Below are 26,096 nucleotides of genomic sequence, written 5' to 3' on the forward strand. Positions count from 1 at the left end.
AGGAGAGTTACCAAGGAAAGGTGACATTTAAGCCAGGCCTATAAGGAATGGGCAATCACCAGACAGAAGAGAGGAGAGAAAAGCACATTTTAGGTAAAGGGAACAATAAGAAATACACTCGATGCCTAGAGACACTCAGGAAGAGACAGAAAATCTAAACCATCACAAATAATGCTCCAAAGAAAGGGCTCTTCTGAGAAAAAAGGCTGGTTTTCTGGACTCTGTGTGAAAGAAACCAACCTGCCATCTTTTGTTGGTAAAATAATTTAAAAATACAAGAATGATAATGAAAATTAGCTTTATTTATGTAACTTAGAAAAAATGATTGTAGTGTTAGAGTTTGTCAAATGTTTTCACTCTGAACAGTTTACAATAGTATTTATATACAAACATAATAAAATAGGTACATCACATTGCTCTTGCTTCAAAATGTTTTCTCAATTCTGACATGCCTCTATCACTTCGGTTTGTAATTTTTAACAGGGAAATGCTCTGTTTTGACATAGTGCTTGATTCACACAGTATAACACTGAAGTAGAAGGAGAATCAACAATCATGAACAGAGTTAAAAAATATTTTTCAACCAATATGACTTTATCATTAATCTTTTTTCTATAATAAAATATGTTTCATGTTAAAAAAAATACTTGTATTCACCTGATGACCTAAATTTGCTGTACTAAATTTGGCATTTATATAAACCCATAGTTGATCTAAATACAATATAGATATGAACCTATATTAAAACTCATTGATACAAATGTTTGCCACAAATGAAAATGAACACAATTAGTAAGAACAAAGGTAAACGGAAAAATCCATTTGAAAAATAGTGGAGATGCCTTATTCTATTTAAAATGAGTAAAACTTCCATTTTCTGAACCCAATATAAACTAAACCAAAAGATGGTGAAAAACCATGATATAGATACCAAATCTTATGTCACACTGTAAGGCTGTAAGTAATTTGTATTATTGCATACTGGATAATCCTAGACCAGGTTTCCTAAATAGTCCTCCAATCATTTTATCTTCTTGGAGAAATCAGAGAAAGTTTAATACAATTACTGAATAAGGCAGATTTTTTTTTTTTTTTTTGAGATGGAGTCTCACTCTGTTGCCCAGGGTGGAATGCAGTGGCACAATCTCGGCTCACTGCAACCTCTGTCTCCCAGGTCCAAGCGATTCTTCTGCTTCAGCCTCCTGAGTAGCTGGGATTACAGGTGCGTGCCACCACACCCAGCTAATTTTTGTACTTTTAGTAGTACATGTTGGTTTCACCATGTTGGTCAGGCTGGTCTCGAACTCCTGACCTCGTGATCCAACTGCCTTGGCCTCCCAAAGTGCTGGAATTACAGGGGTGAGCCACCATACCTGGCCAAGGCAGATTTTAAATCAGCAACTGGGATATAATATTAGTGCAGATAATTTACACTAGAGTCATATTTATATCTGTCACAGTATTAAGTATACCGCATGTGTACGGACTGTTAGAAGAAATCCATTTCATTTTTAAAGCAGTAGATTGTTTAGTAAGTTTAGTTCTTTAGCACTTTCTTAAAATTCCTGGTAAGTTAGCTCCGTTGTCTTTTTAAATAGAAAAAACCAACCAACCAACCAACCCACAAAACCCACGCACACACAAAAAAATGGTAAGTATGCTGTTACTTTGAAGAGTCACAGCTGTTTAAGGTAAAACAATCAACTAGACCTCCAAGGGCACTTGTGTCTAAAATGTCCCTTTTGTCCCCAAAGGAAATGATCAAGTATTATATTAAGGTGCTTACTATTCCAAATAATAATAATAATAATAATATCAGAGGAAACTGGTCTTTAATTGGATGCTTGAGTTTTTTCCAGGACTCTTAGTATATTTAGATGTTGGTATCTTGACTTTGACACTTTCCTGATTGCCCTTTATAGCGGCCTCAAGGCGGGCTTTTAGGGCTGGAGAAGAAGCCACTAAACTTTTAAAAACAGATGAATACTGAGGTCCAATCTGCATGAGATTTTGTAGAGCAAAGTCATGTAAATTTCTCATTATGGAAGTTGCTGATCCCAGAGCATTTTCATCCAAAAGGAAGGAAATGAGGATGGGCAAAAGACAGGCCACCAGCTGAGAGCCTAGAAAGTAAACAAATGATATAAGTTCAGGGACTTAAATGTTCCTAACATAAGGCTGCAAATGCCCCTGATCTGTATACATTTTTCCCCACTAAAGAAAACAATTCATCCAATATCTTCTAAATTCATAATTATATCAATACTTGGGATTAACATGACACCTTTCAATGAATGTGAAATACAGATATGATGTGACTGAATGTTTTGCAATTTAAATAACAGTAAAGTTCTGACTTTTGTAGAGACTGAGTTAGTATGAATTTAGTGCTGATACTTACGATGGTGTTCTTCAGCAACAGTAACCAGTGTTTCTAAGACCTTTATGCCTTCTTGGAAGATCTGAAGCTCAGCAGTGTTTTCAGGTTTTCTCTTGTCTATTTCCTGTAGTTTTTCCATGATACAGGATGCTAAAGAGTAAATGTACGGGTAGGAAACAGCTGGATTTGGATACTGAAAGATGGAATGTAGGAGCTGGTAGGTCTTGATTTGCACCTAATCGGGTAAGAGAAAAGAACAGCAAATACTATAAATAAAATTTTAAAAAGTCCCTGACGACTCTTTGCTTTTTAAAGTAGCAAAGGTATTTAAATTTATTTCTAATTTATCTTTAATTTTGAAAGTCCAAGAGCCAACAGGTAGTCAAACTTCTTTTTTTTTTTTTTTTTTTTTGAGATGGAGTCTCGCTCTGTCGCCCAGGCTGGAGTGCAGTGGCCGGATCTCGGCTCACTGCAAGCTCCGCCTCCTGGGTTCACACCATTCTCCTGCCTCAGCCTCCCGAGTAGCTGGGACTACAGGCGCCCGCCACCTTGCCTGGCTAGTTTTTTGTATTTTTTAGTAGAGACGGGGTTTCACCGGGTTAGCCAGGATGGTCTCAATCTCCTGACCTCGTGATCCGCCCGTCTTGGCCTCCCAAAGTGCTGGGATTACAGGCTTGAGCCACCGCGCCTGGCCAGGTAATCAAACTTCTATGCTAACAGTGGTTGTGACAGTTTGGAATGGGAAAGAAGCCTATAGGTAAACAGGGAAGCAAAACTGAGTGGTTAATTTTTCTTCTTTTCTCTAATTCTCCTTTCCCCCCTCATGTCTTTATAATGTAAAACAAAAACACCACCAAAACCCCTCCTTTAACTTTTTTTTTTTTGAGACGGACTCTTGATCCATTGCCCAGGCTGGAGTGCAGTGGTGTGATCTCGGCTCACTGCAGCCTCTGCCTCCTGAGTTCAAGCAATTTTCCTGTCTCAGCCTCCCGAGTAGCTGGGACTACAGGCGTTCGCCACCACACCCAGCTAATTTTTTCTATTTTTTGTAGAGAAGGGGTTTCACCTTGTTGGTCAGGCTGGTTTCGAACTCCTGACCTCAACTGATCCACCTGCCTTGGCCTCCCAAAGTGCTGGGATTACAGACATGAGCTGCCACACCCAGCCTCCTCCTTTAACATTTTTATGGGTAAAAAGCAAAACAAAACAAAAAAACACCCAAAACAACAAAACACATACAACCTTGAAAGATAGTTTGTTGATTTCAGAAAATGTTTTAGACAAAAATGATGTATTTGATGTTCAAATGTCATGGTCTGAGTGTTTCAAGGAACCACGTCTGGACCATATTAATTATGTGTCATCAGGCATCAGAGTCCCGACTTGGAGACTGCTATACAAAGCTGCTGCAGGCAGCAGGCAACAGGACAGAGGATAAAAGGAAATGACTATACATCAAATATATAAATCAACTTTTATTGAGTTAACTGTAATGGTGTTTTAATAATTATTTTTTCTGAGAGAAAATCTGGTTCCTATATCTTCAGGAGTAGATATATGTGTGATCACTGGCTATGAACTCACCTAGAGGCACATAAAAAATAGGAGATTACTCAAGCAAATGAAGGGGACATAAAGGAACGGGATAAATTTGTGTGTATTGCTTTTGGAATGGGTCCTATTATTTCACATTCATATTACTGAAGGTATGTGCTCGAGTCTTTTTTTTTGAGACAGCGTCTGGCTATGTCATCCAGGCTGGGGTGCAGTGGCATGATCATGGAGCCTCAAGGTCCCAGGCTCTAGTGATCCTCCTGCCTCAGTCCCCCAGAGCAGCTGGGACTACAGGCCTGTGCCCCCACACCAGGCTAATTTTTGTGTTTTTTTGTAGAGATGCTTTCTCACCATGCTGCCCAGGCTGCTCTCACACTTCTGGCCTCAAGCAATCTGCCCACCGCGTCCTCCCAAGTGCTGGATGGAATTACAGGCATGAGCCACAGTGCCTGGCCTCCCTTTCTCTCTTTTTTTTAAAAAAATAAAATCCACTACAATATGCTACAAAGTATCTTATAAAAGTCCCTTATAAAGTTCTAGTGCTACATCAATCTTAAGATTCCTCTATCTCAAATTTAGTTTCTTAACATTTCCTCTTCTGCCACTATCCTCTACCCTTAGAGCTGAAGAACAAGACTTATTTGGCTTTGTCATTCCTGAAATAGAAATTAATCTGAAATCTGAAAATTAAAAATTTGTAGTCTAATATTTCCTATTGGAGCCAACAAAATCACAAAGAAAATTTTGTAAAAGCCTAGCCATAGTCCTATTACATACATCTTTCCGTTAAAAGACACTTACCATAGGATCTTTTATCTCAAGAGTAGCTTTAAATTTATCAATACAGCGCTTCTGAAGGCATGGGATGGTAGTTACTTCTGGACTGGTAGACAAAATAAACACTGTGATAGCGGTAAGTAGACTGACTTCATCAAGTTCTTCGTGTGTTTCATCAACTAAAGAGAAATGCTCTGTTAGAAACAGATCATATTTACTGTTTTATATACCTGTGTGAAGCTGTCTGCAGTTTGGTGTACCCAACAGATACAGACAATGAACGCTGATTAAGAACCCTGGCAAATGTACATTTTAAGATGTGCATTATAAGTAATTCTAGAGCTAAGAACTACCAAAGTAATTATAATCTTTAGAGGTTAAGGCATCAGTAAATAAATATATACATTTACTAGGAATATATATTTATTAGTTGTGTGACTTTGGACATCTAACTGCATCTTCAGTTTCCTCATCTGTAAAAATGGGAATAACAACAGTACTCACATTGATAGGGTTAGGAAGACTAAATGAGTTAATCCATGTGAAGCATTTAGAATAATGTGCTACACATAACGCTCAGTATATGCTACTTATCATGTTAATTACTTTTACTGTGAAGCAATACAGAAATGCTTGGACAATTATTTTCTCTTTGTTAAAGTATTTTGATAATACATGTATCAAGTGAAAATACCTTAGCACTTTACACATATGATTTCTCAAGAGTAGAGAAAAACCTGAAAACAGCTGTGTACCACAATCATTTGAAGGAATTTTCTATTAGAAGTAATCTACCTTTATTTTCTAGTCATATTCTCATTAAATAATTTTAATGAACCTGCTGTGGAAAAAAAATCACTGTTATTCAAAAACGAAAGGTGTAGCAAATTCAAATATTTAAATTGTTTAAGAATGGGTTGTTACTTATGAAGAAATGACATACATATGTAGTAGTTTTGGTCACATTCGTTCAACAAGTATTTAAGAAACATTGTATGCCAGCCCTCTTTTAGGCACTGAGAATACATCTTATAGAGAAGATACACTATAAACTGAGAAGCAAAGACTTTCAGCTAGTGATGAGGTCTAAGCATATAAAAATATATTAAAAAGCTGGCTGGGTGCGGTGGTTCACGCCTGTAATCCCAGCACTCTGGGAGGCTGAGGCGGGTGGTGAGGTCAGGAATTCGAGACCAGCCTGGTGAACATGGTGACGCCCAGTCTCTACTAAAAATACAAAAATTGGCCAGATGTGGTGGTGCATGACTGTAATCCCAGCTACTCGGGAGGCTGAGGCAGGAGAATCACTTGACACTGGGAGGCGGAGGTTGCAGTGAGGCGAGATTGCACCACTGCACTCCAGCCTGGGCTGCAAAGGGAGACTCCGTCTCAAGAGAAAATAAAACAAAACAAAACAAAACAAAAACAAAAAAACACCACACGAGGAGCAGTGGTGTGTGTCTGTACTCGCAGCTACTTGAGACACTGAGGTGGGAGAACTGGTTGAGTCCACCAGGAGTTCGAGGCTGCAGTACACAATGATTGTGCCTGTGAATAGACACTGCACTCCAGCCTGGGCAACACAGCAAGTCCCTGTCCCTTTAAACAAACAAACAGACAAACAAACAATATTCAAAGTAGCCCAGGACAGTCTATACTGAGAAAGCCTTGAGGAGATAATATCAGAGTTGACGATACTCAAGAGGCACAGTAGCAGTGAAAGCAAAATTTTATGGATGAATAGGATTTATTTTATAAAAGACATCTGAACGATTTTAAGGTAAAACAAGTACACAGTTAATATTTAACGTTAACATGTAGCACTGCTATAAGCACTTTATACACATTAAATATTTAATCAACATAACAGCAACATGAGGTAGGTACTCATATCCCTTATTTTATGGACGAGAAACAGAAATGTAGTCATTTGTCCGAGTCACACAATTAGTAAGGCAGAAAGTTTGATTACAGAGAGTGTACTGTTAACTATAATGCTATACTGCTTCCCTTACAGCAAAGTTATTTTTAACCACCTATAGCAACTTGAAACTGCAACAGAGTCAGCTAATTTGTTTAGTAAAAATGTCTTTATTCTCAGTAGGATAAAGTTCTCCTGGGTTCTTTTTACCTTTTCTTCTAAAATCTCTTTATTCCTACTTTTACCTATGGTAGATGCATAATTTGCTTAGCATTAGCCTGTGAAAAGCCTGTGTGTTAAGAACTGAGGCCTCTTGCCAACAGCCATATGAATGAGTCATCTTGGAAATGAATCCTCTAGCTGCAGCCCTGGCCAACACCTTAACAGTAATTTCATGAGAGAACCTAAGCTAGAACCACATAGCTAAACTACTCCTAATCCTGGACCCATAGAAACTGTCAGATAATAAATGTTTGCTCTTTTAAGCCACTAAGTTTTGAGGCAATTTGTTAGGCAGCAAACATTTAACCTGTCATGATCAACTCCTTAATTTCTCTCAGTAGCTAGTCTAAATCTTGTCCTAGCCTAATTCCCTGATACACATCCAAAAACAAAAAAAACAACAATAAAAAATACACAACCCATTTTTTTTGTGTGTGAGATGAAAGAGGCAAGCTCATCATAACCCTCAACATGAATTATTATTATTATTTGTAGAGACAGTATCTTTTTTTTTTTTTTGGTTTTTTTTTTTTTTTTGAGACGGAGTCTGGCTCTGTCGCCCAGGCTGGAGTGCAGTGGCTGGATCTCAGCTCACTGCAAGCTCCGCCTCCCGGGTTCACGCCATTCTCCTGCCTCAGCCTCCCGAGTAGCTGGGACTACAGGCGCCCGCCACCGCGCCTGGCTAGTTTTTTGTATTTTTTAGTAGAGACGGGGTTTCACCGTGTTAGCCAGGATGGTCTCGATCTCCTGACCTTGTGATCCGCCCGTCTCGGCCTCCCAAAGTGCTGGGATTACAGGCTTGAGCCACCGCGCCCGGCCGAGACAGTATCTTGCTATGTTGCCCACACTGGTTTGAACTCCTGGCCTCAAGCGGTCCTTTGGCCATGGCCTCCCAAAGTGCTGGGATTACAGGCGTGAGCCACAATGGCCAGCCCTCAACCTAAAAACTTGTAGCTATAATACTATTTTCTATCCTCACCTCCTGTTCTTTCCTCATATTGGCAGAGGTCAATCCTTTTAAATGTACTGTAAATTTTATTCCTTCTGCCTAGACAGGGATGCTGCTTTCCTTTCTAATACTTCTAACTCCAACCACATGTCCACCTCCTTTTTTTGCCCTGTAAGTATGAACTCATGCTTGAATGTCATCTTTAAAAAAAGTTATCCCTTGACCTTACACTTTCCGTTTAGCTATTTCTCTTCTTCCTGTGAAGAGAAGCCTATACCTGATCCTTCCCATTCCTTACACCTCTCATTTGTGCCTCAACACTGTGAGCTCTATCCCTCACACTGTTTGGCCTCTCTACAGTATTTTATAGTGCTGACCACTCCCTTTTTATTAAAAACTGGCTTCTGTAACTACATTATCTTCTGAATCTCCTCTCACCTTGCTTTTGGTCCTCTTCTTGCTCCAGAAACTCAAGCTGGGTGATTTCAATTGTCCCATAGGTTACATTGACAACTCCCAAATACATATATAGTCCAGAAAGTATCTCTAGCCCAGACTACTTTCTTGAATTCCATACCTCCACCCATCTGTTCCATTTGACCATCCTCTAGGCATTTCAAAATCAACTCACTATCTTGTCCTAAAAACCCTCACTTGGTTATTTCTGTTAATCACATTTGAGTGTTCAAGTCATCCTACCCTTTCAACTCCTAAATCAAACTATCAGTAAGTTCTGTGGAAAACTGCTTAACATTTTACTTTTCATCATTCTACTCCTGTTTGTCCGTACTAACATTATCTTATCTCCTACAGTTTGGCTTTCTTCTTTACACTGCTGCCAAGAGTGAACCTTTAGAAACGCAAATCCAAGCACATTACTTTCCTTCTTAAAACCCTTTCAGCCGGACACAATGGCTCATGCCTGTAATCCCAGCACTTTGGGAGGCTGAGGTGGGCGGATCACGAGGTCAGGAGTTTGAGACCAGCCTGACCAACATGGTGAAACCCTGTCTCTACTACAAATACAAAAAACAAAAATTAGCCAGGCCTGGTGTTGCACACCTGTAATCTCAGCTACTCAGGAGGCTGAGGCAGGAGAATCGCTTGAACCCGGGAGGCGGAAGTTGCAGTGAGCTGAGATTGCACCATTGCTCTCCAGCCTGGGCAACAGGGCGAGACTCCATCTCAACAACAACAACAACAAAAAACCATTTCATGATTCCACATGCCTATTAAAGGCAGTCCAAATCGTGCCAAACACTCCATAATCTGGCCCCATGTACCATCCAACTTATTTCCCTACTAATTGCCATTTACCACTCTTACATAATCTTCCACCCAAATCCATACCCCCTCATTGTTCTACTTGCCTTCCTTAGCTATTTAATTCTCCAAGTTTTTGGTCAAACTGTTGTACCTAGAATCCATTTCTTTCTTTTTTTTTTTTTTCTTTTTTTTGAGACAGAGTCTTGCTCTGTCGCCCAGGCTGGAGTGCAGAGGTGCGATCTTGGCTCACACTGCAATCTCCACCTCCCAGGTTCAAGCGATTCCTAGAATCCATTTCTACGATGTCCATGTGGAGAAAACTTTCTAATCCTTTAAGATGTTGACTCTTCTGAGAAGCCTTAATGGTGGATCCAGAGATGCACCACTGACATCCCCTTCAAGGGAAAATGTGCTGCCCAGCTGTGGGAAGCGTGATCAAGGGTCAGCTCCTTCTGGGTCAGCCTCAGCTAGAGATAGCTATCTTACCTGAGATCAAATCCTTCCTGGAACAGCCCACATTTGAAGGCCAGGCCATTTCTGTCATATGTTCAGACACTCTGATGGGCAATCTGGCTCCAGAGTTCCTCAGACGGATTTACTGAGATTTGTTGGGAAACTGTCACAGTTTGACTTCTTTTGCCCAATATTGTCTTCCCCTTTTCCCTCACAGATGTTGTTTCTTAATAAACTTCTTGCTCCCCAAACTCCCACTCAGTGAGTACTTTTAGAGAATCCTACTTGTGACACTCTGCCTGATTTCACTTAATCAGTACCAAGTACTCCCATTTAAAAAAAAAAAAAAGTTATATATATATTTTTTTAATGTACTAGAAATGCAGTGATAATTAAGACATGACTATTGCCTTTGGGAAATTCTTAAGGTAATAATCACACCCAACAGCAATTTATAGGAGCCAGACTCCACTATATTCCCAACTTTGGGCAAAGTGGGTGGTCAATAAATGCTGATTTCAATTGAAAAATTTTATATGTAAAATGAAATATGGCAAATTGTGACATTTATAAACAAAACTGGGAAGGCAGGGAAAATGTATAATGTGTATAAAGACTTTTTATAATCACTACAACATACTATTGAAAATAAAAGCCTCACAAAAATAAGAAGAAAGAGAAATTTTTTTTTTTTTTTTGAGACAGAGTCTTGCTTTGTCCCCCAGGCTGGAGTGCAGTGGTACGACCTTGGCTCACTGCAACCTCTGCCTCCCGGGTTCAAGCGATTCTCCTGCCTCAGCCTCCGGGGTAGCTAGTATTACAGGTGTGAGCTACCACACCCAGCGATAAACAAGTTTTAACAGATGTTGAAAATAATACTGGCTATCATTTATTGATATATGCCAGGTAATAAGTGAGATGCTTTTCACATATTAAGTTACTGCTCTAACAATTTCTTGCAACATAATATCCCTATTTATTAATAAGAAAACTAAGGTGCAGAAAAACTGAATAACTTGACTAGTCACTTAGTAAATGCTGGCATGGTGAACCAGATTGGTCTTTTTTTTTTGTTTTGTTTTGTTTTGTTTTGTTTTGAGACGGAGTCTCACTCTGTCGCCCAGGCTGGAGTACAGTGCCGGATCTCAGCTCACTGCAAGCTCCGCCTCCTGGGTTTACGTCATTCTCCTGCCTCAGCCTCCCGAGTAGCTGGGACTACAGATGGCTTATGTACTTTTCAGTATACTGTGTGTATTAAAAACTTCCATTGGCTAGACATGGATTATACTCCATTATTTTTTTACTAAACACACTATTATATCTGAAGGTCTTTCACTGTCAACGTGTAGGTTGCCTGTCATTTAACAGCATTAAGGGTTAAAGACGCTAAAATCGGAACACAGCTTTTTAGTTTTATTTTTTTGAGACAAGAGTCTTGTTCTGTCACCGAGGATGGAGTGCAGTGGCACGATCTTGGCTCACTACAAGCTCTGCCTCCTGGGTTTAAGCAATTCTCCTGCCTCCTGCCTCAGCCTTCCGAGAGCTGGGATCACAGGCGTGCACTACCACACCTGGCTAATTTTTGTATTTTCAGTAGAGATGGGGTTTCTCCATGTTGGCCAGGCTGGCCTTGAACTCCTGACCTCAAGTGATCCACCAGCCTCGGCCTCCCAAAGTGCTGGGATTACAGACATGAGCCACCGCGCCCGGCCCCAGAACACAGCTTTCTTTCTTTTTCTTTTTCTTTTTTTGAGACGGAGTCTCACTCTGTTGCCCAGGCTGGAGTGCAGTGGCGTGATCTTGGCTCCCTGCAACCTCCAGCTCCAGGGTTCAAGCAATTCTTCTGTCTCAGCCGAGTAGTTGAGACAGCATTGGGTAGCTGGGATTATAGGCGTGTGCCACCAGACCCAGCTGGTTTTTGTATTTTTAGTAGAGATGGGGTTTCACCATGTTGCCCAGCTAGTCCTGAACTCCTGACCTCAGGTGATACACCTGCCTTGGCCTCCCAAAGTGCTGAGATTACAGGTGTGAGCCACTGCACCCGGCCAATTTTCTATCTACTTATACGTATCCTCTAAACACATAGTATTGAATATGGTCTCTTCTAGGTGATATGGCCAAATACAATCAAGTAAAATATCCTCAAAAAACTCTTTTTCTCACTTTTTAAAACAAACTGAACTGCTTCCAAATAGCCTCAATTACCTGGATCCCAACAGTCAAGAACTGTTGTTAAAGCACTTCGGAGAAGGTCAGTCCAAGCAGTGTGGCTCTTTTCTGCCCGCGCCATGGGAGAAGATAAGATTCCTTTCAGAGCCTGTAGGGAAGCTGCAACCGTCGAAGATAACTGGCCCCCCGGTAACTTCACAGCAGTCTCTCTAAGGACCCCAATTGTGAGGTACAGTATAGTAGGGAGAATTGAGATGCTTCCTGTAAGATAAATTTTTTAAAAACATACTGCATTTCAACCTATGTATATATGGTTCCTAAAAACAAATCATCAAGGAGTAAGACAATGTCAGATTTTTAGTTTTTAAAAGATGATTTCTAATAAAGAACTGTAACTGTTAAGATAATGTAAGTAGTTTTATTAAAATTTTTAAGGATGGATTAAATCTTGATGGTTATAACTGGAGATGATGTTTAAATTGTATGAGTATCATGCTTTTGCTGTTTTTGTTTTATTTGGCAGTTGATAAATGAACTTATTTTTATTTATCTTTTATTGTGGTAAAATATATACAACATAAAGTTTACCATGTTAACCATTTTTAGTGTATAATCCAGTGGCATTAAGTACATTCACAATGTTGCCTGGGCAACACAGTGAGACTTCATCTCTACGAAAAAAAAAAAAAAAAAAAAGCTGGGACGGTGGTGTGCGCCTTAGGAGGCTGAGGTGGGAGGACTGCTTGAGTCCAGGGGGTTGAGGCTGCAGTGAGCTGAGATTGTACCACTGAACTCCAGCCTGGGCATAGAGTGAGACCCTGTCTAAAAAAGAAAACCAACCAACAAAAAAATAACATCTTTAGCGGCTGAGTGCGGTGGCTCACGCCTGTAATCCCAGCACTTTGGGAGGCCAAGGCAGGTGGATCATGAGGTCAGGAGATCAAGACCAGCCTGGCCAATATGGTGAAACCTGTCTCTACTAAAAATACAAAAATTAGCCAGGCGTGGTGGTGCACGCCTGTAGTCCCAGACACTTGGGAGGCTGAAGCAGAAGAACTGCTTGAACCTGGGAGGCAGAGGTTGCAGTGAGCCCAGATCGTGCCACTGCACTCCAACCTGAGTGACACAGCCAGACTCCATTTCAAAAAACAAAAAACGAAAAAACACCCTTAGCAGAAATATGTTTACCAATTAAGAAGTATCTACTAAGTACTAAATACCTATAATCTGCTAGATTTCACAGAATATACAATTTTAATTGGAAACAAAACATTTCTCTTTTTTTTTTTTTTGAGACGGAGTCTCACTGTATTGCCCAGGCTGGAGTGTAGTGGCGCGATCTCGGCTCACTACAAGCTCCGCCTCCAGGGTTCACGTCACTCTCCTGCCTCAGCCTCCTGAGTAGCTGGGACTACAGGCGCCCACCACCACGCCCGGCTAAATTTTTGTATTTTTAATAGAGATGGGGTTTCACCATGTTAGCCAAGATGGTCTCGATCTCCTGACCTTGTGATCCACTCACCTCAGCCTGGGATTACAGGCATGAGCCACCGCACCTGGCCGACATTTCTCTTTTATATGTAATACTCAATTACATATAATGCCTTTGTAGGACAGATAAAAGCTACAGACCGGCCGGGCGCGGTGGCTCAAGCCTGTAATCCCAGACTTTGGGAGGCCGAGACGGGTGGATCACGAGGTCAGGAGATCGAGACCATCCTGGCTAACATGGTGAAACCCCGTCTCTACTAAAAAAATACAAAAAACTAGCCGGGCGAGGTGGCGGGCGCCTGTAGTCCCAGCTACTCAGGAGGCTAAGGCAGGAGACTGGCGTGAACCCGGGAGGCGGAGCTTGCAGTGAGCTGAGATCCAGCCACTGCACTCCAGCCTGGGCGACAGAGCCAGACTCCGTCTCAAAAAAAAAAAAAAAAAAAAAAAAAAAGCTTCAGACCTACATATGGAAATAACACATGCATATACATGAAAAAACAAAACTCAGATGAGCTAGAGTTTTTAGAGAAGCCTTTATACCTGAAGTAGGCCTGCAGTTGAACCACGAAGAAAGAAAAATTTTTAAAAGCAGATAAGGGTCATTTCGATCAAGTAATGACATGGTAGTACAGAACAAGGATGAACATGAAGCCTCTTGGGTTTAGGATTTGCAAAGAAGGAACTGAAAAAAGGTAACGACTTAGCAGAGCTACACAGAGAGCCTTAAATGCCATGTTAAAGAGTATGAACTTGCTGGGCATGGTGGCTCACACCTGTAGTCCCAGCACTTTGGGATGCCAAGGAGGGAGGATCACTTGAGGCCAGGAGGTCAAGACCAGCCTTGGCAACCCAGCAAGACCCCATCTCTACAAAAAATTAAAAAAAAAAAAGTTAGCCAGGTATGGTGGCACAGGCCTGAGTCCTAACTACTCAGGAGGCGAAGGCAGGAGGATTGCTTAAGCCCAGGAGTTTAAGGTTACAGTGAGCTATGATTGTTCCACTGCACTCTGGCCTGGGTGACAGAGAAAGTACCTGTGTCAAGCAAACAACAACAACAAAGAGTATGGAGCCAATTCTAAACAGAACCAGATACAATGACAAACTTTTGCCGTCACTGAGGCAGGAAAAGTCTGTTAGAAACTGTATACCAAAACATGCCCAAGCACTAATAATTGCCACTGACTGAAGTACTGTCAATCATAGAAGAGCATATCTATTTATAATACTTGCTATTTCTATATTTTCACTTTCTCTCTTTTTTTTTTTTTTTTTTTTTTCAGACGTAATTTTACTCTTGTTGCCCAGGCTGGAGTGCAATGGCATGATCCTGGCTCACTGCAACCTCCAACTCCCAGGTTCAAGCGATTCTCCTGCCTTAGCCTCTTGAGTAGCTGGGATTATAGGCATGTGCCAAAATGTCTGGCTAATTTTGTATTTTTCGTAGAGACGGAGTTTCACCATGTTGGTCAGGCTGGTCTCGAACTCCTGACCTCAGGCGACCCACTCACCTTGGCCTTCCAAAGTGCTGGGATTACAGACGTGAGCCACTGCGCCTGGCTCTCTATATTTTTACTTTTAGTAAAACAATTTATTAAAATGTAATCCTAATCTTAGAGGATTAAAGACAATACCCAAATGTTTGGGTCAGCATTCATTTAAAAAGAAAAAGATTAGCAACTAGACTCCATTACCTATTAAAACCATTTCTCTTCTAGGTCAAGTCAAGCAATCACATACCACAGCATACCTTCAGGAGAGCACACTGCAGGAAGTTCGGAAAGGATAACCAACGCAGCTGAAACCAATCTACTTCCATCTTCTGATAGCATCTGTGGCTTCCTAGCTTTTACTCCTGGGCTACCTGTCAATTTAGGATTTAATTCTGGGAGCTGTCTAACTAGAATGCATACACACAATTCTAGTGTTGCAAAGACCAAAGACTTCCCAGGTACAAGTCCTCCGGTGTCCTTTCCCTCTCCGAACTCTGGCAGAGTTTCCTTTTCAGCAGCCCCATCATCAACTAAAAGACAGAAAGAACAGTGTTTAATAAATACTTTGTGCTTGCTTTGCTTCTGGTAGATGGCAATTTAGTTAAATCCTGTTACAGGAAATACATTTATTTAATTTTTTTGAGACTGAGTCTAACTCTGTCACCCAGTCTGGAGTGCAATGGCATGATCTCGGCTCACTGCAACCTCTGCCTTCCAGTTTCAAGCGATTCTCCTGCCTAAGCCTCCCGAATAGCTGGGATTACAGGCATGCACCACCATGCCCGGCTAATTTTTGTATTTTCAGTAGAGAAGAGGTTTCACCATGTTGGTCAGGCTGGTCTCGAACTCCTGACCTCAAGCTATCTGCCCGCCTCGGCCTCCCAAAGTGCCAGGATTACAGGTGTGAGCCACCGCGCCCGGCTCGGAAATATATTTAATGACTAAATTTTGGGTGTGAAAGACTAAGAGAGAAAGAAGTTATGAAGGGAAAAGTAATCATCTTTATTATGACTTCCTATTGCAATTGGTCAAAAGAAGTCTTTTTAATCCTGTCAGTCTTATAATATTGCCTGGTTAACTCCTTCTTGCTGTTAAGACTGTAAACCTGATAGCTAGAGCTCCAGAAATTACCATGTGATCTTAGGTATCGATGGTGGCTGGACAGGAAGAAAGTCACGTCCTTAATGTCTTTAAGAAGGTGCCATATCAGCCCTAGACTCTCTATCTCTGGCCACCTATTTAGATGAGCAAATAAATCTTTGGGGTTTAAATCCACTGTTATATTGGGTTTTCTATAATATGTAGCCAACTATAATCTTAAGTGGTAAACTCTCTAATACCATATTAGACTTGTAAATGAGCAATCTGCAAACATAAGTTCTTTCCATGCACACTGGTAAACATAGCTAAAGCAAGTACTCTAGTAGTGAAGGGATTTATTTCTTCCAGGTTTTGTTAAAATTCTCATTTCACCCAGAGAATAGTAGTTTAACTACTGACGATATCTAGACTAACATGCAGAGGTGAATGAGAGGATTTAAAACCATGCCAGGCTGGGCATGATGGCTCATGCCAGTAATCCCAGCACTCTGGAAGGCCAAGGTGAGTGGATTGCCTGAGTCTAGGAGGTCGAGAGACAAGGCTGGGCAACAAGGCCACATCCTGTATCTACTAAAAAATACAAAAAAATTAGCCAGGCATGGTGGCATGTGCCTGTAGTCCCAGCTACTCAGGAGGTTAAGGTGGGAGAATCACCTGAGCTTGGGGGGTCGAGGCTGCAGTGAGCCGAGATCATGCCACTGCACTCCAGTTTGGGCAACTGGAGTGAGACCTTGTCTCACTAAATAAATAAACAAATAAATAAAGCCATGCTTAAAGACTCTACTTTCAGGGATCATTTCTTTTTTTTTTTTTTTTGAGACGGAGTCTTGCTCTGTAGCCCGGGGCTGGAGTGCAGTGGCCGGATCTCAGCTCACTGCAAGCTCCGCCTCCCGGGTTTACGCCATTCTCCTGCCTCAGCCTCCGGAGTAGCTGGGACTACAGGCGCCCGCCACCTCGCCCGGCTAGTTTTTTGTATTTTTAGTAGAGACGGGGTTTCACGGTGTTAGCCAGGATGGTCTTGATCTCCTGACCTCGTGATCCGCCCGTCTCGGCCTCCCAAAGTGCTGGGATTACAGGCTTGAGCCACCGCACCCGGCCTCAGGGATCATTTCTATAGTTTATTACTAGGGAAGTTTCTCTGAATGTGCAGAGCACAAAAAGTAAAACAAGGCCATGCCTAGACATGTTTTATTTGTACTACACACAAAAGATGATCAAAACTATAAAGATATATTAAACAATACTTTACAAAAGAATGATGCTATTTGATCAACTCGGCACTAAAGGTTAACATTTACCTTCTGCGCTTCGTCTTTTTTCCTTCACATGTTCTTGAGCAGCACAGATAATCTGCCTTACCACTTCAAGTGAAGCCAACTGAATGGAAGGTGATTCTCTGGTTAAAATTACTCGATGTAGAACGTTCAGTAATTCTATACCCAAGTCCTATCATAGAAATCATGCAGAGGACACTGTATTAGAAATTATACATTTTTTTTTTGTAAAAAATACCAATGCTAAATGCCATGACAAAATTCAGAAAAAGAGAATGTAACAAATTGCTTTAGTGCAATAAAGTTAAGTAACATTTGCTCCATTTTAAATCAATGTCAGAGGCCAGGCACAGTGGCTCATGCTTGCAATTCCAGCACTTTGGGAGGCCGAGGTGGGTGGATTACTTGAGGCCAGGAGTTCGAGATCAAGCCTGGCCAACATGGTGAAACCCTGTCTCAACCTGATTAATGCTTTAAACCTAATAATAGCATTAAACACTTAAATAATAGACAGTCTATGCAGAAGAAATTATACTACTCACTTATCTCAACATCCAAGAGTCAATAACAAAAGAAATATACTAGATAAAACATGGTATCAAAAGTATCTGCCCAATGCATACTTGCCCTTGAGAAAAGCAGTCAAAGGGAAGTACCATACTTTGTACAGGAACCCTTTTCCCATGGCCACACCCAAGTCAGATATTAGTGCCTGACTCCATCTAAAGATTAGCCAGCAATCTCTTAAAAAGACCTAGAGGGAGAACTCAGCCAACAGGAATACTTTGTAATGGACAGTAACTACATGAACCCATTAGATTCTCTCTTGGGGAATGGAATATAAGATACAGGTATATACACAAAGAGCAGGGTATGCAGAAGCAAAAAGACACAAAGAATAAATGCCACATGTAATTAGTGGCTACTGCCCTGGAGAATGCAATATAGAACTCTCCCATCATTGCAGAAAGCAGCAGAGACAGAAAAGTGGCAGAGTCAGAGGCATGATTGTTTCTGGGTCAACACATACGCTTATGGCATTCTGGTTCCAAGGCCTAGCTGTGTGGCCGTATGGTTTTAAAAAAAAATTTCTCTGTGTTTACTCTCTGTTAACTATAGAAACCTGAACATGTTTCTCTTCCTTAAAGTCTACAGAAGCCTTACAAAAAAAAACCCCAGATAAATCACCTGATCACTGCCAATTTTTGATCTGGGCCAAGGTACATCTAGAAGGGCTTGCAATGCATGTAAACAAGCAGTTATGCTTTCCATGGTTGCATCTGAACGCAAGGAACATAGAAATTCCACGCTGATTCCTGTGGAAAGCAAAAAAAGAGGAGGAGGCTTCTTTCAAATTATCAGTTTATGAAATTAAGTAATTAATCATATTTTGGTAAGATATATAAACAAACAGTAAAAAGGTAATACAAATAAATCACAATGAATTTAAGACTAAACAACTAAATGACAAGACAAGTCACTTAATAGTTTGTTTCTATCTACATGTACAAGAAGAATAATCTATGCTGGGCGTGGTAGATCACCCGAGGTTGGGAGTTTCAGACCAGCCTAACATGGAGAAATCCCGTCTCGACTAAAAATATAAAATTAGCTGGGTATGGTGGCACATGCCTGTAATCCCAGCTATTCGGGAGGCTGAGGCAGGAGAATCGCTTGAACCCAGGAGGCAGAGGTTGTGGTGAGCTGAGACTGCTCCATTGCACTCTGGCCTGGGCAACAAGAGCAAAACTCTTGTCTCAATAAAAAAAAAAAAAAAAAAAAAAAAACCAAAAAACTAAACTAGGCCTGTGCACTAGTTGCTTAGTTGCTATGAAACAGTTCAAAGCTGCAAAAATTACAATAAAATTGCACCAGAAAACATATGGAGTTTTACAACTTTACTTTGGCTAAAATTTATTGGGTGATCATCACGTATCAGTCATTGTGCTTTGACATACATCTTTTTATTAAATTATCGTAACAGTTGACAAAGTAGGCACTATTATTGACACTAATTCTGAGATAAATGAGCAGAGAGCTCAAGTAATTTATTTATATTTATATTTTTAATTGACAATAATTGTGAGCTTGAGTTGAAATCGTGCCAATGCACTCCAGCCTGGGCAAAAGAGTGAAACTCCATATCAAAAAAACAAAAACAACAACAACAACAACAACAAAAAACCCGAGGGTTGTAAACTTCTATAAGTGATTTAACTGACCTAAAATCAGATGGAATCTATCAGTATAGACATCCTCAGGGGACTTTATGGTAGCCCCAGAAGATGAACCCTGACACATGGAAGTTGGTGTTACAGGCCTGGAGAGATCAGATGCTCCTTCATCTGGGTCAGCAACAACAAAGCCTGTGCTTGTAAGCCACAATGCCGTAGCATGGAGGATAAGTGCCCAGGAGTTGTAATACTGCAATTTTGCATTTTCACTAGTCTCTGCTGTGTAGAAAGCACCGCCTAAAGCAAACAGTTTCAGGAGAAATAAGAGATTAGCTGCCAATGTATTTTCTCCTTTTTCTGTTACAAGATATAGACCATTTCCATCACTCTGAAAGTTCCCTTGTACCCTTTTTCAGTCAGTTCCCTATACCCTAAGGCAACTACTTTCTAGTTTTTATCAGCACAGATTAGTTTTGCCTACTCTTCAACTTCATATAAATAGAATCACATATTCACATGTACTTATTTGCGACTAATATTTTGTTAACAAAATAACCTAACAACATTTTTAGAGATTCATTCATGCTGCTATGTTATCAGTATTCTGTTATCAACGTTCTTATTTTTACTGGAAGTACAACTGATAGGTCATAGGGCTCATCTACTTTTAACTTCATAAAAAGTTTTCAGCCTAATTTGTAACTTTTTATAATTTAATCATAAACATTTAAAAACAAAATATGTGTATATGTGTGATTAAAATAAATACCAATACCCATTTACCCACTTCCAAGATGGAACATTAATATTTTCCCTGATTTTCTTTTTAAATCTCTCTTAATTTTTTTCTCTTTTTTTTCAGATGGAATCTCACTCTGTCGCCCAGGCTGGAATGCAGTGGTGAGATCTCAGCTCACTGCAACCTCCAACTTCTGGGTTCAAGCGATTCTCCCGCCTCAGCCTCCTGAGTAGCTGGGACCACAGGTGTGCACCACCACGCCTGGCTAATTTTTTGTATTTTAGTAGAGATGGGGTTTCACCATGTTGCCCAGGTTGGTCTTGAACTCCTGGGCTCAGGCAATCCGCCCACCTCGGCCTCCTAAAGGGTTGGGATTACAGGTGTGAGCCACCGCGCCTGGCCAATTTTTTCCTTGAAAAACCTAAAACTGTTATACCACTAATTCTTGCCCCTCCTTCCATGACTACTTTCCTCAAGCCAGTAAGAATGACTCCTAGATATGGTCTTATACTTTCACAATAATCTATGCATTCATTAATAACATATGCTATTTTTTTTTGTGTTTAAAAGTTTACTTAAAAGGCATCACACCGTATGTATCCTTTTTTTTTTGGAGATGGGGTTTCACTATGTTGTCCAGGTTGGCCCTGAACTCCTGAGCTCAAGTGACCCTTCCACTTCAGCCTCCTGAGTAGCTGAGACTACCAGCATGTACTACCATGCCTGGCTTACATGCATCCTTTATTTTTTCTGTCCAGGCACGGTGGCTCATGCCTGTAATCCCAGCACTGTGGGAGGCTGAGGCAGGCAGATCACCTGAGGTCAGGAGCTCGAGACCAGCCTGGCTAACATGTAGAAACCCTGTCTAAAAATACAAAAATTAGCTGGGCGTGGTAGTGCACACCTATAGTCCTAGCTACTTGGGAGGCTGAGGCAAGAGAATCGCTTGAACCCAGGAGGTGGAGGTTGCAGTGAGCCGAGATCAAGCCACTGCCCTCCAGACTGCGTCACAGAGCAAGACTCTGTCTCAAAAATAAATAAATAAATAAATAAATAAATATTTTTTCACTTAACATTATGTTTTTAAGATTTACTTACAGTTGCTATATGTCTGTCATTCATTTTTCTGTTGTGTAAGTAAATCAGCTTATTTTCACTTTGTTTCAATTTTAATGCTACTGAAAAGTACAACAATCACTCCACATATCTTTTTGTATATAATTCCAACGAAAATTCTAATAGGACTAGGGTGCGCACCATAGTGTACACTATAGTCCCAGCTGCTTAGGAGGGTGAGGTGGGAGGATCACTTGAGCCCAGCTGTAGTGCACTATGATTGCTCCTGTGAACAGTCATTGTACTCCAGCCTGGGCAACCCAGCAGGACCCTGTCTCTAAAAACACACAAACAAACCAAATACACACATACAAAACTAGTAGAACTTTACAGACTCTTCCTAAAATTCATTTCAAAAAGTAAAAATACAATGATAGCTAAGACATTTTGGAATAACATGAAGAAGATTAAGAGTGGCTACAAAGTAACCAACCCATAAAATGCAGTATTAGTAACTGACTAAAAATAAGAACCCTATCCCTATTCCACACACACAAAATAAATTCCAGTTCTACCAAAGTTCAAATGTAAAAGGCAAAACTGTAAAGCTTATATATCTTTATGATCTTAAATTTAAAAATGTATGTGGTAACATACAAAAACACAAACCATAAATGACTGATTACATTCCCTAATTTTTTTTTTTTTTTTTTTTTTAAAAGAGAGGGACTTGCTCTGTCACCCAGACTGGAGTGCAGTGGCACAATCATAGCTGCCTGCAGCCTCCAACTCCTGGGCTCATGGGATCTTCCCACATCAGCCTTCTGAGTAGCTGGGACTACAGGTGTACTACATCACACCGAACTTCCATTAGTTTAAAAAAGGTAAAAGAAAAGGACAAGTTACAGACTGAGAGAAAATACTTATAAGACATGAAATCACAAAGGAATAGTGTTGTGTATATATATAAAGGATTACACAATCAGGAAGAAAACAATTGTCTTTTTTTTTTTTTTGAGACGGAGTCTCGCTCTGTCACCCAGGCTGGAGTGCAGTGGCCAGATCTCAGCTCACTGCAAGCTCTGCCTCCTGGGTTTATGCCATTTTCCTGCCTCAGCCTCCCGAGTAGCTGGGACTACAGGTGCCCGCCACCTCGCCCGGCTAGTTTTTTGTATTTTTCAGTAGAGACGGGGTTTCACCATGTTAGCCAGGATGGTCTCGATCTCCTGACCTCGTGATCCACCCGCCTCAGCCTTCCAAAGTGCTAGGATTACAGGCTTGAGCCACTGCGCCCGGCCGAAAACAATTGTTATAAATGAATTTCTGATGCTGCAAAAGAAACAGCACTCAGATATAATTTAAGTTTCCTCAGCAAGGCAATTTACTTTTGCAAAAGGGTGTCACTTGCGCCAATTAAGATTGCAAGTGCACATGGAACAAAGGAGACAAGGGGGTTTTTATATCCTTAATGCGATCTGTATCTCTGTGTTCTTCCCCCATGGGCTGGGGTTGGACTGCACAATCTGAGCTGACCCGACTGGCTACTTGTAAATATTTTTCTAAATATGGAAGGGAGGGGGACATGAGGTCCAGTGGTGGAGCAACTGGGACGTGCAGTTTCGGAACAATGGGTACAGGTAACCAAAGGAACAGATGTGAGTTATCAATTAAAACTGACGGGAAGGGGGTAGGGTGTTTACAGTAACTGGAGGCAAGGAGAAACAAGAAAGTTGAGTTTGAGAACAAAGGGTAAGGAAGTTAACAGGCTAAACCTTTTGAAGAAAAACTCAGAAAGATTCATTGTATCTTATAACAAAATAAATACCAAATAGCAGATGGGCAAAGATTATGACTAAATTATTTATGGAAGAAGCAACTTAAAGACTCTTAATCAAGGAAATAAGAAAATAAAACAATGAAATATTTCATAGCCATCAGATTGGCAAAAATTATTAAGTATGATAATACAGTGTGGAGAAATGAAAACAAGTTGCTGGTGGGTGTAGCCTTTCTTTTTTTTTGAGACAGAGTCTCACTCTTTTCACCTAGGCTGGAGTGCAGAGGCACGATCTCAGCTCATTGCAACCTCTGCCTCCCAGGTTCAGGCAATCCTCCTGCCTCAGCTTCCCGAGTTGCAGGGATTATGGGCACTCGCCACCACACTTGGCTAACTTTTGTGTTTTTAGTAGAGACGGGGTTTCACCATGTTGGCGGTGCTGGTCTCGAACTCCTGACTTCAAGTGATCCGCCCACCTCAGCTTCCCGAATTGCTGGGATTACATAAGTTTGAGAATAGCCTGGCAACAAGGCAAAACCCCATCTCTGCGAAATACATAAAAATTAGCTGGTCGTGGTGGTGTATGCCTGTAGTCCTTGCTACTTGGGAGGCTGAGGTAGGAGGATTGCCTGAGCCCAGGAGGCAGAGATTGCAGTGAGCCAAAATTGCACCAATGCACTCCAGCCTGGGAAACAAAGTAAGACCCTGTCTCAAAAAAAAAAAAAAGAAAATGTGTTACTGTCACTCTAGGGATTATCTAAGTATTTTACCTCCTTACCTTCAGCAGGAAGTTGGGAGGCAAATTCTGAAGGCAAAGTTAAAAGAGCAAAATCCTGAAGTGCAGCAAGCCAGAGTCTGCTTAGTGTGCCAAGATCTGCATAGACTAAGTCAAGAAGTCCATCTGATGAACATGATCCATTTCTGATACTGTCCTCTAAACAGCTGGTAGTCTTCAGAGGTTGTCTGTGGTTTTTATGTCTTTGCACAGCAATTATGTAGACCTGTTAAAGGTTAATTGAAAAACAGGAAATCTTTTATCTGCTGAAAAGGTACTATAAAATGTTTATATTTTCCTGAAGAGGCAGACTTACCTTTGAGCATACTGGACTTGAAATGCACTGTGATATCAAGAAGGCCTGTCTGTGTAACTACACACAGAAAACTGGGGTAGAAAGAGTCAAAAATACTATCTTCAATGAGATGCATTAGGGATAACAAATATCTGCTAAATATGATGCCACTTCTCACATTTACAATCATAATACTATATCACGGCACTCTTTCTCACTAAGCCTGGTATGGCCTAATAATCCATCTTAACATACGGCTACAGGTAGCCATCTCTTAACTGAAAGACTGAAAATATTTTCATTCAAACGTATCACTAAATCTCTAAAAAGTGTACACAAATAGATTTAACGTGGATTATAGAATGTTAAAGTATGCAACACAGTGTATAACATGCACTATTCCTTTATCTACAACTCTAAAATCCAAAAAGCTCTGAAAAAACCTAAGTTTTGGGCAAACTAATCTGGTGGCAAAACTGAAGAACTTTGTGAGGCCATTTATATCTATACACACAAAACAGTATGAATATTCAAACATGAATGTGTCTGATTATAGATTCTATGGTATCTTTATTGAAGAAGTAACATGAGGAGGTAACAGGCTTAAGCAAAAGCACAGGATTTAGATCCAGTCTATTTTATTTTATTTTTATTTTTTTGAGAAGAAGTCTCATTCTGTCACCCAAGCTGGAGTGCAGTGGTGCCATCTCAGCTCACTACAACCTCCACCTCCCCGGTTCAAGCAATTCTCCTGCCTCAGCCTCCCAAGTAGCTGGGATTACAGGCATGCACCACCATGCCTGGCTGGCTTTTGTATTTTTTAGTAGAGATTGGGTTTCACCATGTTGACCAGGCTGGTCTTGAACTCCTGACCTCATGTAATCTGCCTGCCTCAGTCTCCCAAAGTGCTGGGATTACAGGTGTGAGCCACCACGCCCAGGCTATTTTATTTGTTTGTTTTCTTATTTTTGAGACGGAGTTTCGCTCTTGTTCCCCAAGCTGGGGTGCAATGGTGCGATCTCAGCTCACTGCAACCTCTGCCTCCCGGGTTCAAGCAATTCTCCTGCCTCGGCCTCCCGAGTAGCTGGGATTACCAGCGTGCGCCACCATGCCCAGCTAATTTTTTGTATTTTCAGTAGAAATGGGGTTTCACCATGTTAGCCAGGCTGGTCTCGAACTTCTGATCTCAGGTGATCTGCCCACCTTGGCCTCCCAAAGTGCTAGGATTACAGGTGTGCACCACCGTGCCCAGCCTATTTTATTTATTATTAAAATTTTATATAGAGATGGGGTCTCAGTATGTTGTCCAGGCTGATCTCGAACTCCTGGCCTCAAGTAATCCTCTTGCCTTGGGCTCCTAAAGTGTTGGGATTACAAGCATGAGCCACTGCACCTGGCCAGACCCAGTTTATTGAATCTAGGCACAACTACTTCCTAATGAAGGTTGTGATAAATAATGACAAAAATAAAGATTCTACAACTTTCAGGTTTAAAATACCTCTACTGGAGGAAACCCTTTTGTACATGTTGGTTAATCTCTTAGATGAAATCTGAGATTACATACCTTCATTAAAATGGTATGTGAACTGGGCCAGGCATGGTGGCTCATACTTGTAATCTCAACACTTTAAGAGGCAGAGGAGAGTGGACCATTTGAGGTCAGGAGTTCAGGACCAACCTGGCCAACACGGTGAAACCCCATCTCTACTAAAAATACAAAAATTAGCTGGGTGTGGTAGTGAATACCTGCAGTCCCAGCTACTTGGGAGGTTGAGACACGAGAATCGCTTGAACCTGGGAGGTGGAGGTTGCAGTGAGCCAAGATTGCTCCAGTGCACCCCAGCCTCGTCAACAGAACAAGACTCTGTCTCCAAAAAAATGATATGTGAACCAAGATTGGTCATGTTTGGTCACTGCCGAAGCTGGGTGATGGGTATATGTAGATTCATTATAAATACTACTACGTCTACTTTTGCAAATGTTTAAACATTGCATAGTAAATTAAAAAATATTGTTTTCTTCTTTATTAGGAAAGTAAATAAGCATTTTACTGTAAGATTTCTTTATCCTTGGAAAATAAAATAACTACTACTTAGTATTCAAAAATCATTCTATGAAAGAGCATTAGAAAGCATTACATGCTACAGAGTTGAGAGAAGACCCAAATTTCCAAGAATTCAGGATTCAATAAAAGCTGACTTCCATTGGCTACTGTAAAGTCCCTCTGGCTTAT

At 40.9% G+C, this 26,096-nt stretch overlaps 1 protein-coding gene across 50 annotated transcripts in view; it reads right to left on the minus strand.

The window, feature by feature from the left end:
• Positions 1–281: 281 nt before the first annotated feature.
• HEATR5A (HEAT repeat containing 5A) overlaps positions 282–26,096 on the minus strand; it is a 124,310-nt gene continuing 98,495 nt past the window's right edge. For 43 of the 50 annotated variants that reach the window (XM_077940874.1, XM_077940867.1, XM_077940860.1 and 40 more), the window contains 9 exons: positions 23,572–23,794; positions 19,270–19,518; positions 18,236–18,363; positions 17,072–17,219; positions 14,930–15,202; positions 11,728–11,952; positions 4,736–4,905; positions 2,402–2,615; positions 282–2,123 (listed from right to left, as the gene is read on the minus strand). In XM_077940874.1, coding sequence (XP_077797000.1) covers positions 1,816–2,123; positions 2,402–2,615; positions 4,736–4,905; positions 11,728–11,952; positions 14,930–15,202; positions 17,072–17,219; positions 18,236–18,363; positions 19,270–19,518; positions 23,572–23,794 — 1,938 coding nt within the window. In that variant the 3' untranslated portion in view covers positions 282–1,815. The remainder of the gene's footprint in view (positions 2,124–2,401; positions 2,616–4,735; positions 4,906–11,727; positions 11,953–14,929; positions 15,203–17,071; positions 17,220–18,235; positions 18,364–19,269; positions 19,519–23,571; positions 23,795–26,096) is intronic. The other 7 variants (XM_077940851.1, XM_077940872.1, XM_077940849.1 and 4 more) reach the window with 1 other exon arrangement.

This window comes from Macaca mulatta, chromosome 7 (genome assembly GCF_049350105.2).
Source record: "Macaca mulatta isolate MMU2019108-1 chromosome 7, T2T-MMU8v2.0, whole genome shotgun sequence".
NCBI lineage: Eukaryota > Metazoa > Chordata > Mammalia > Primates > Cercopithecidae > Macaca > Macaca mulatta.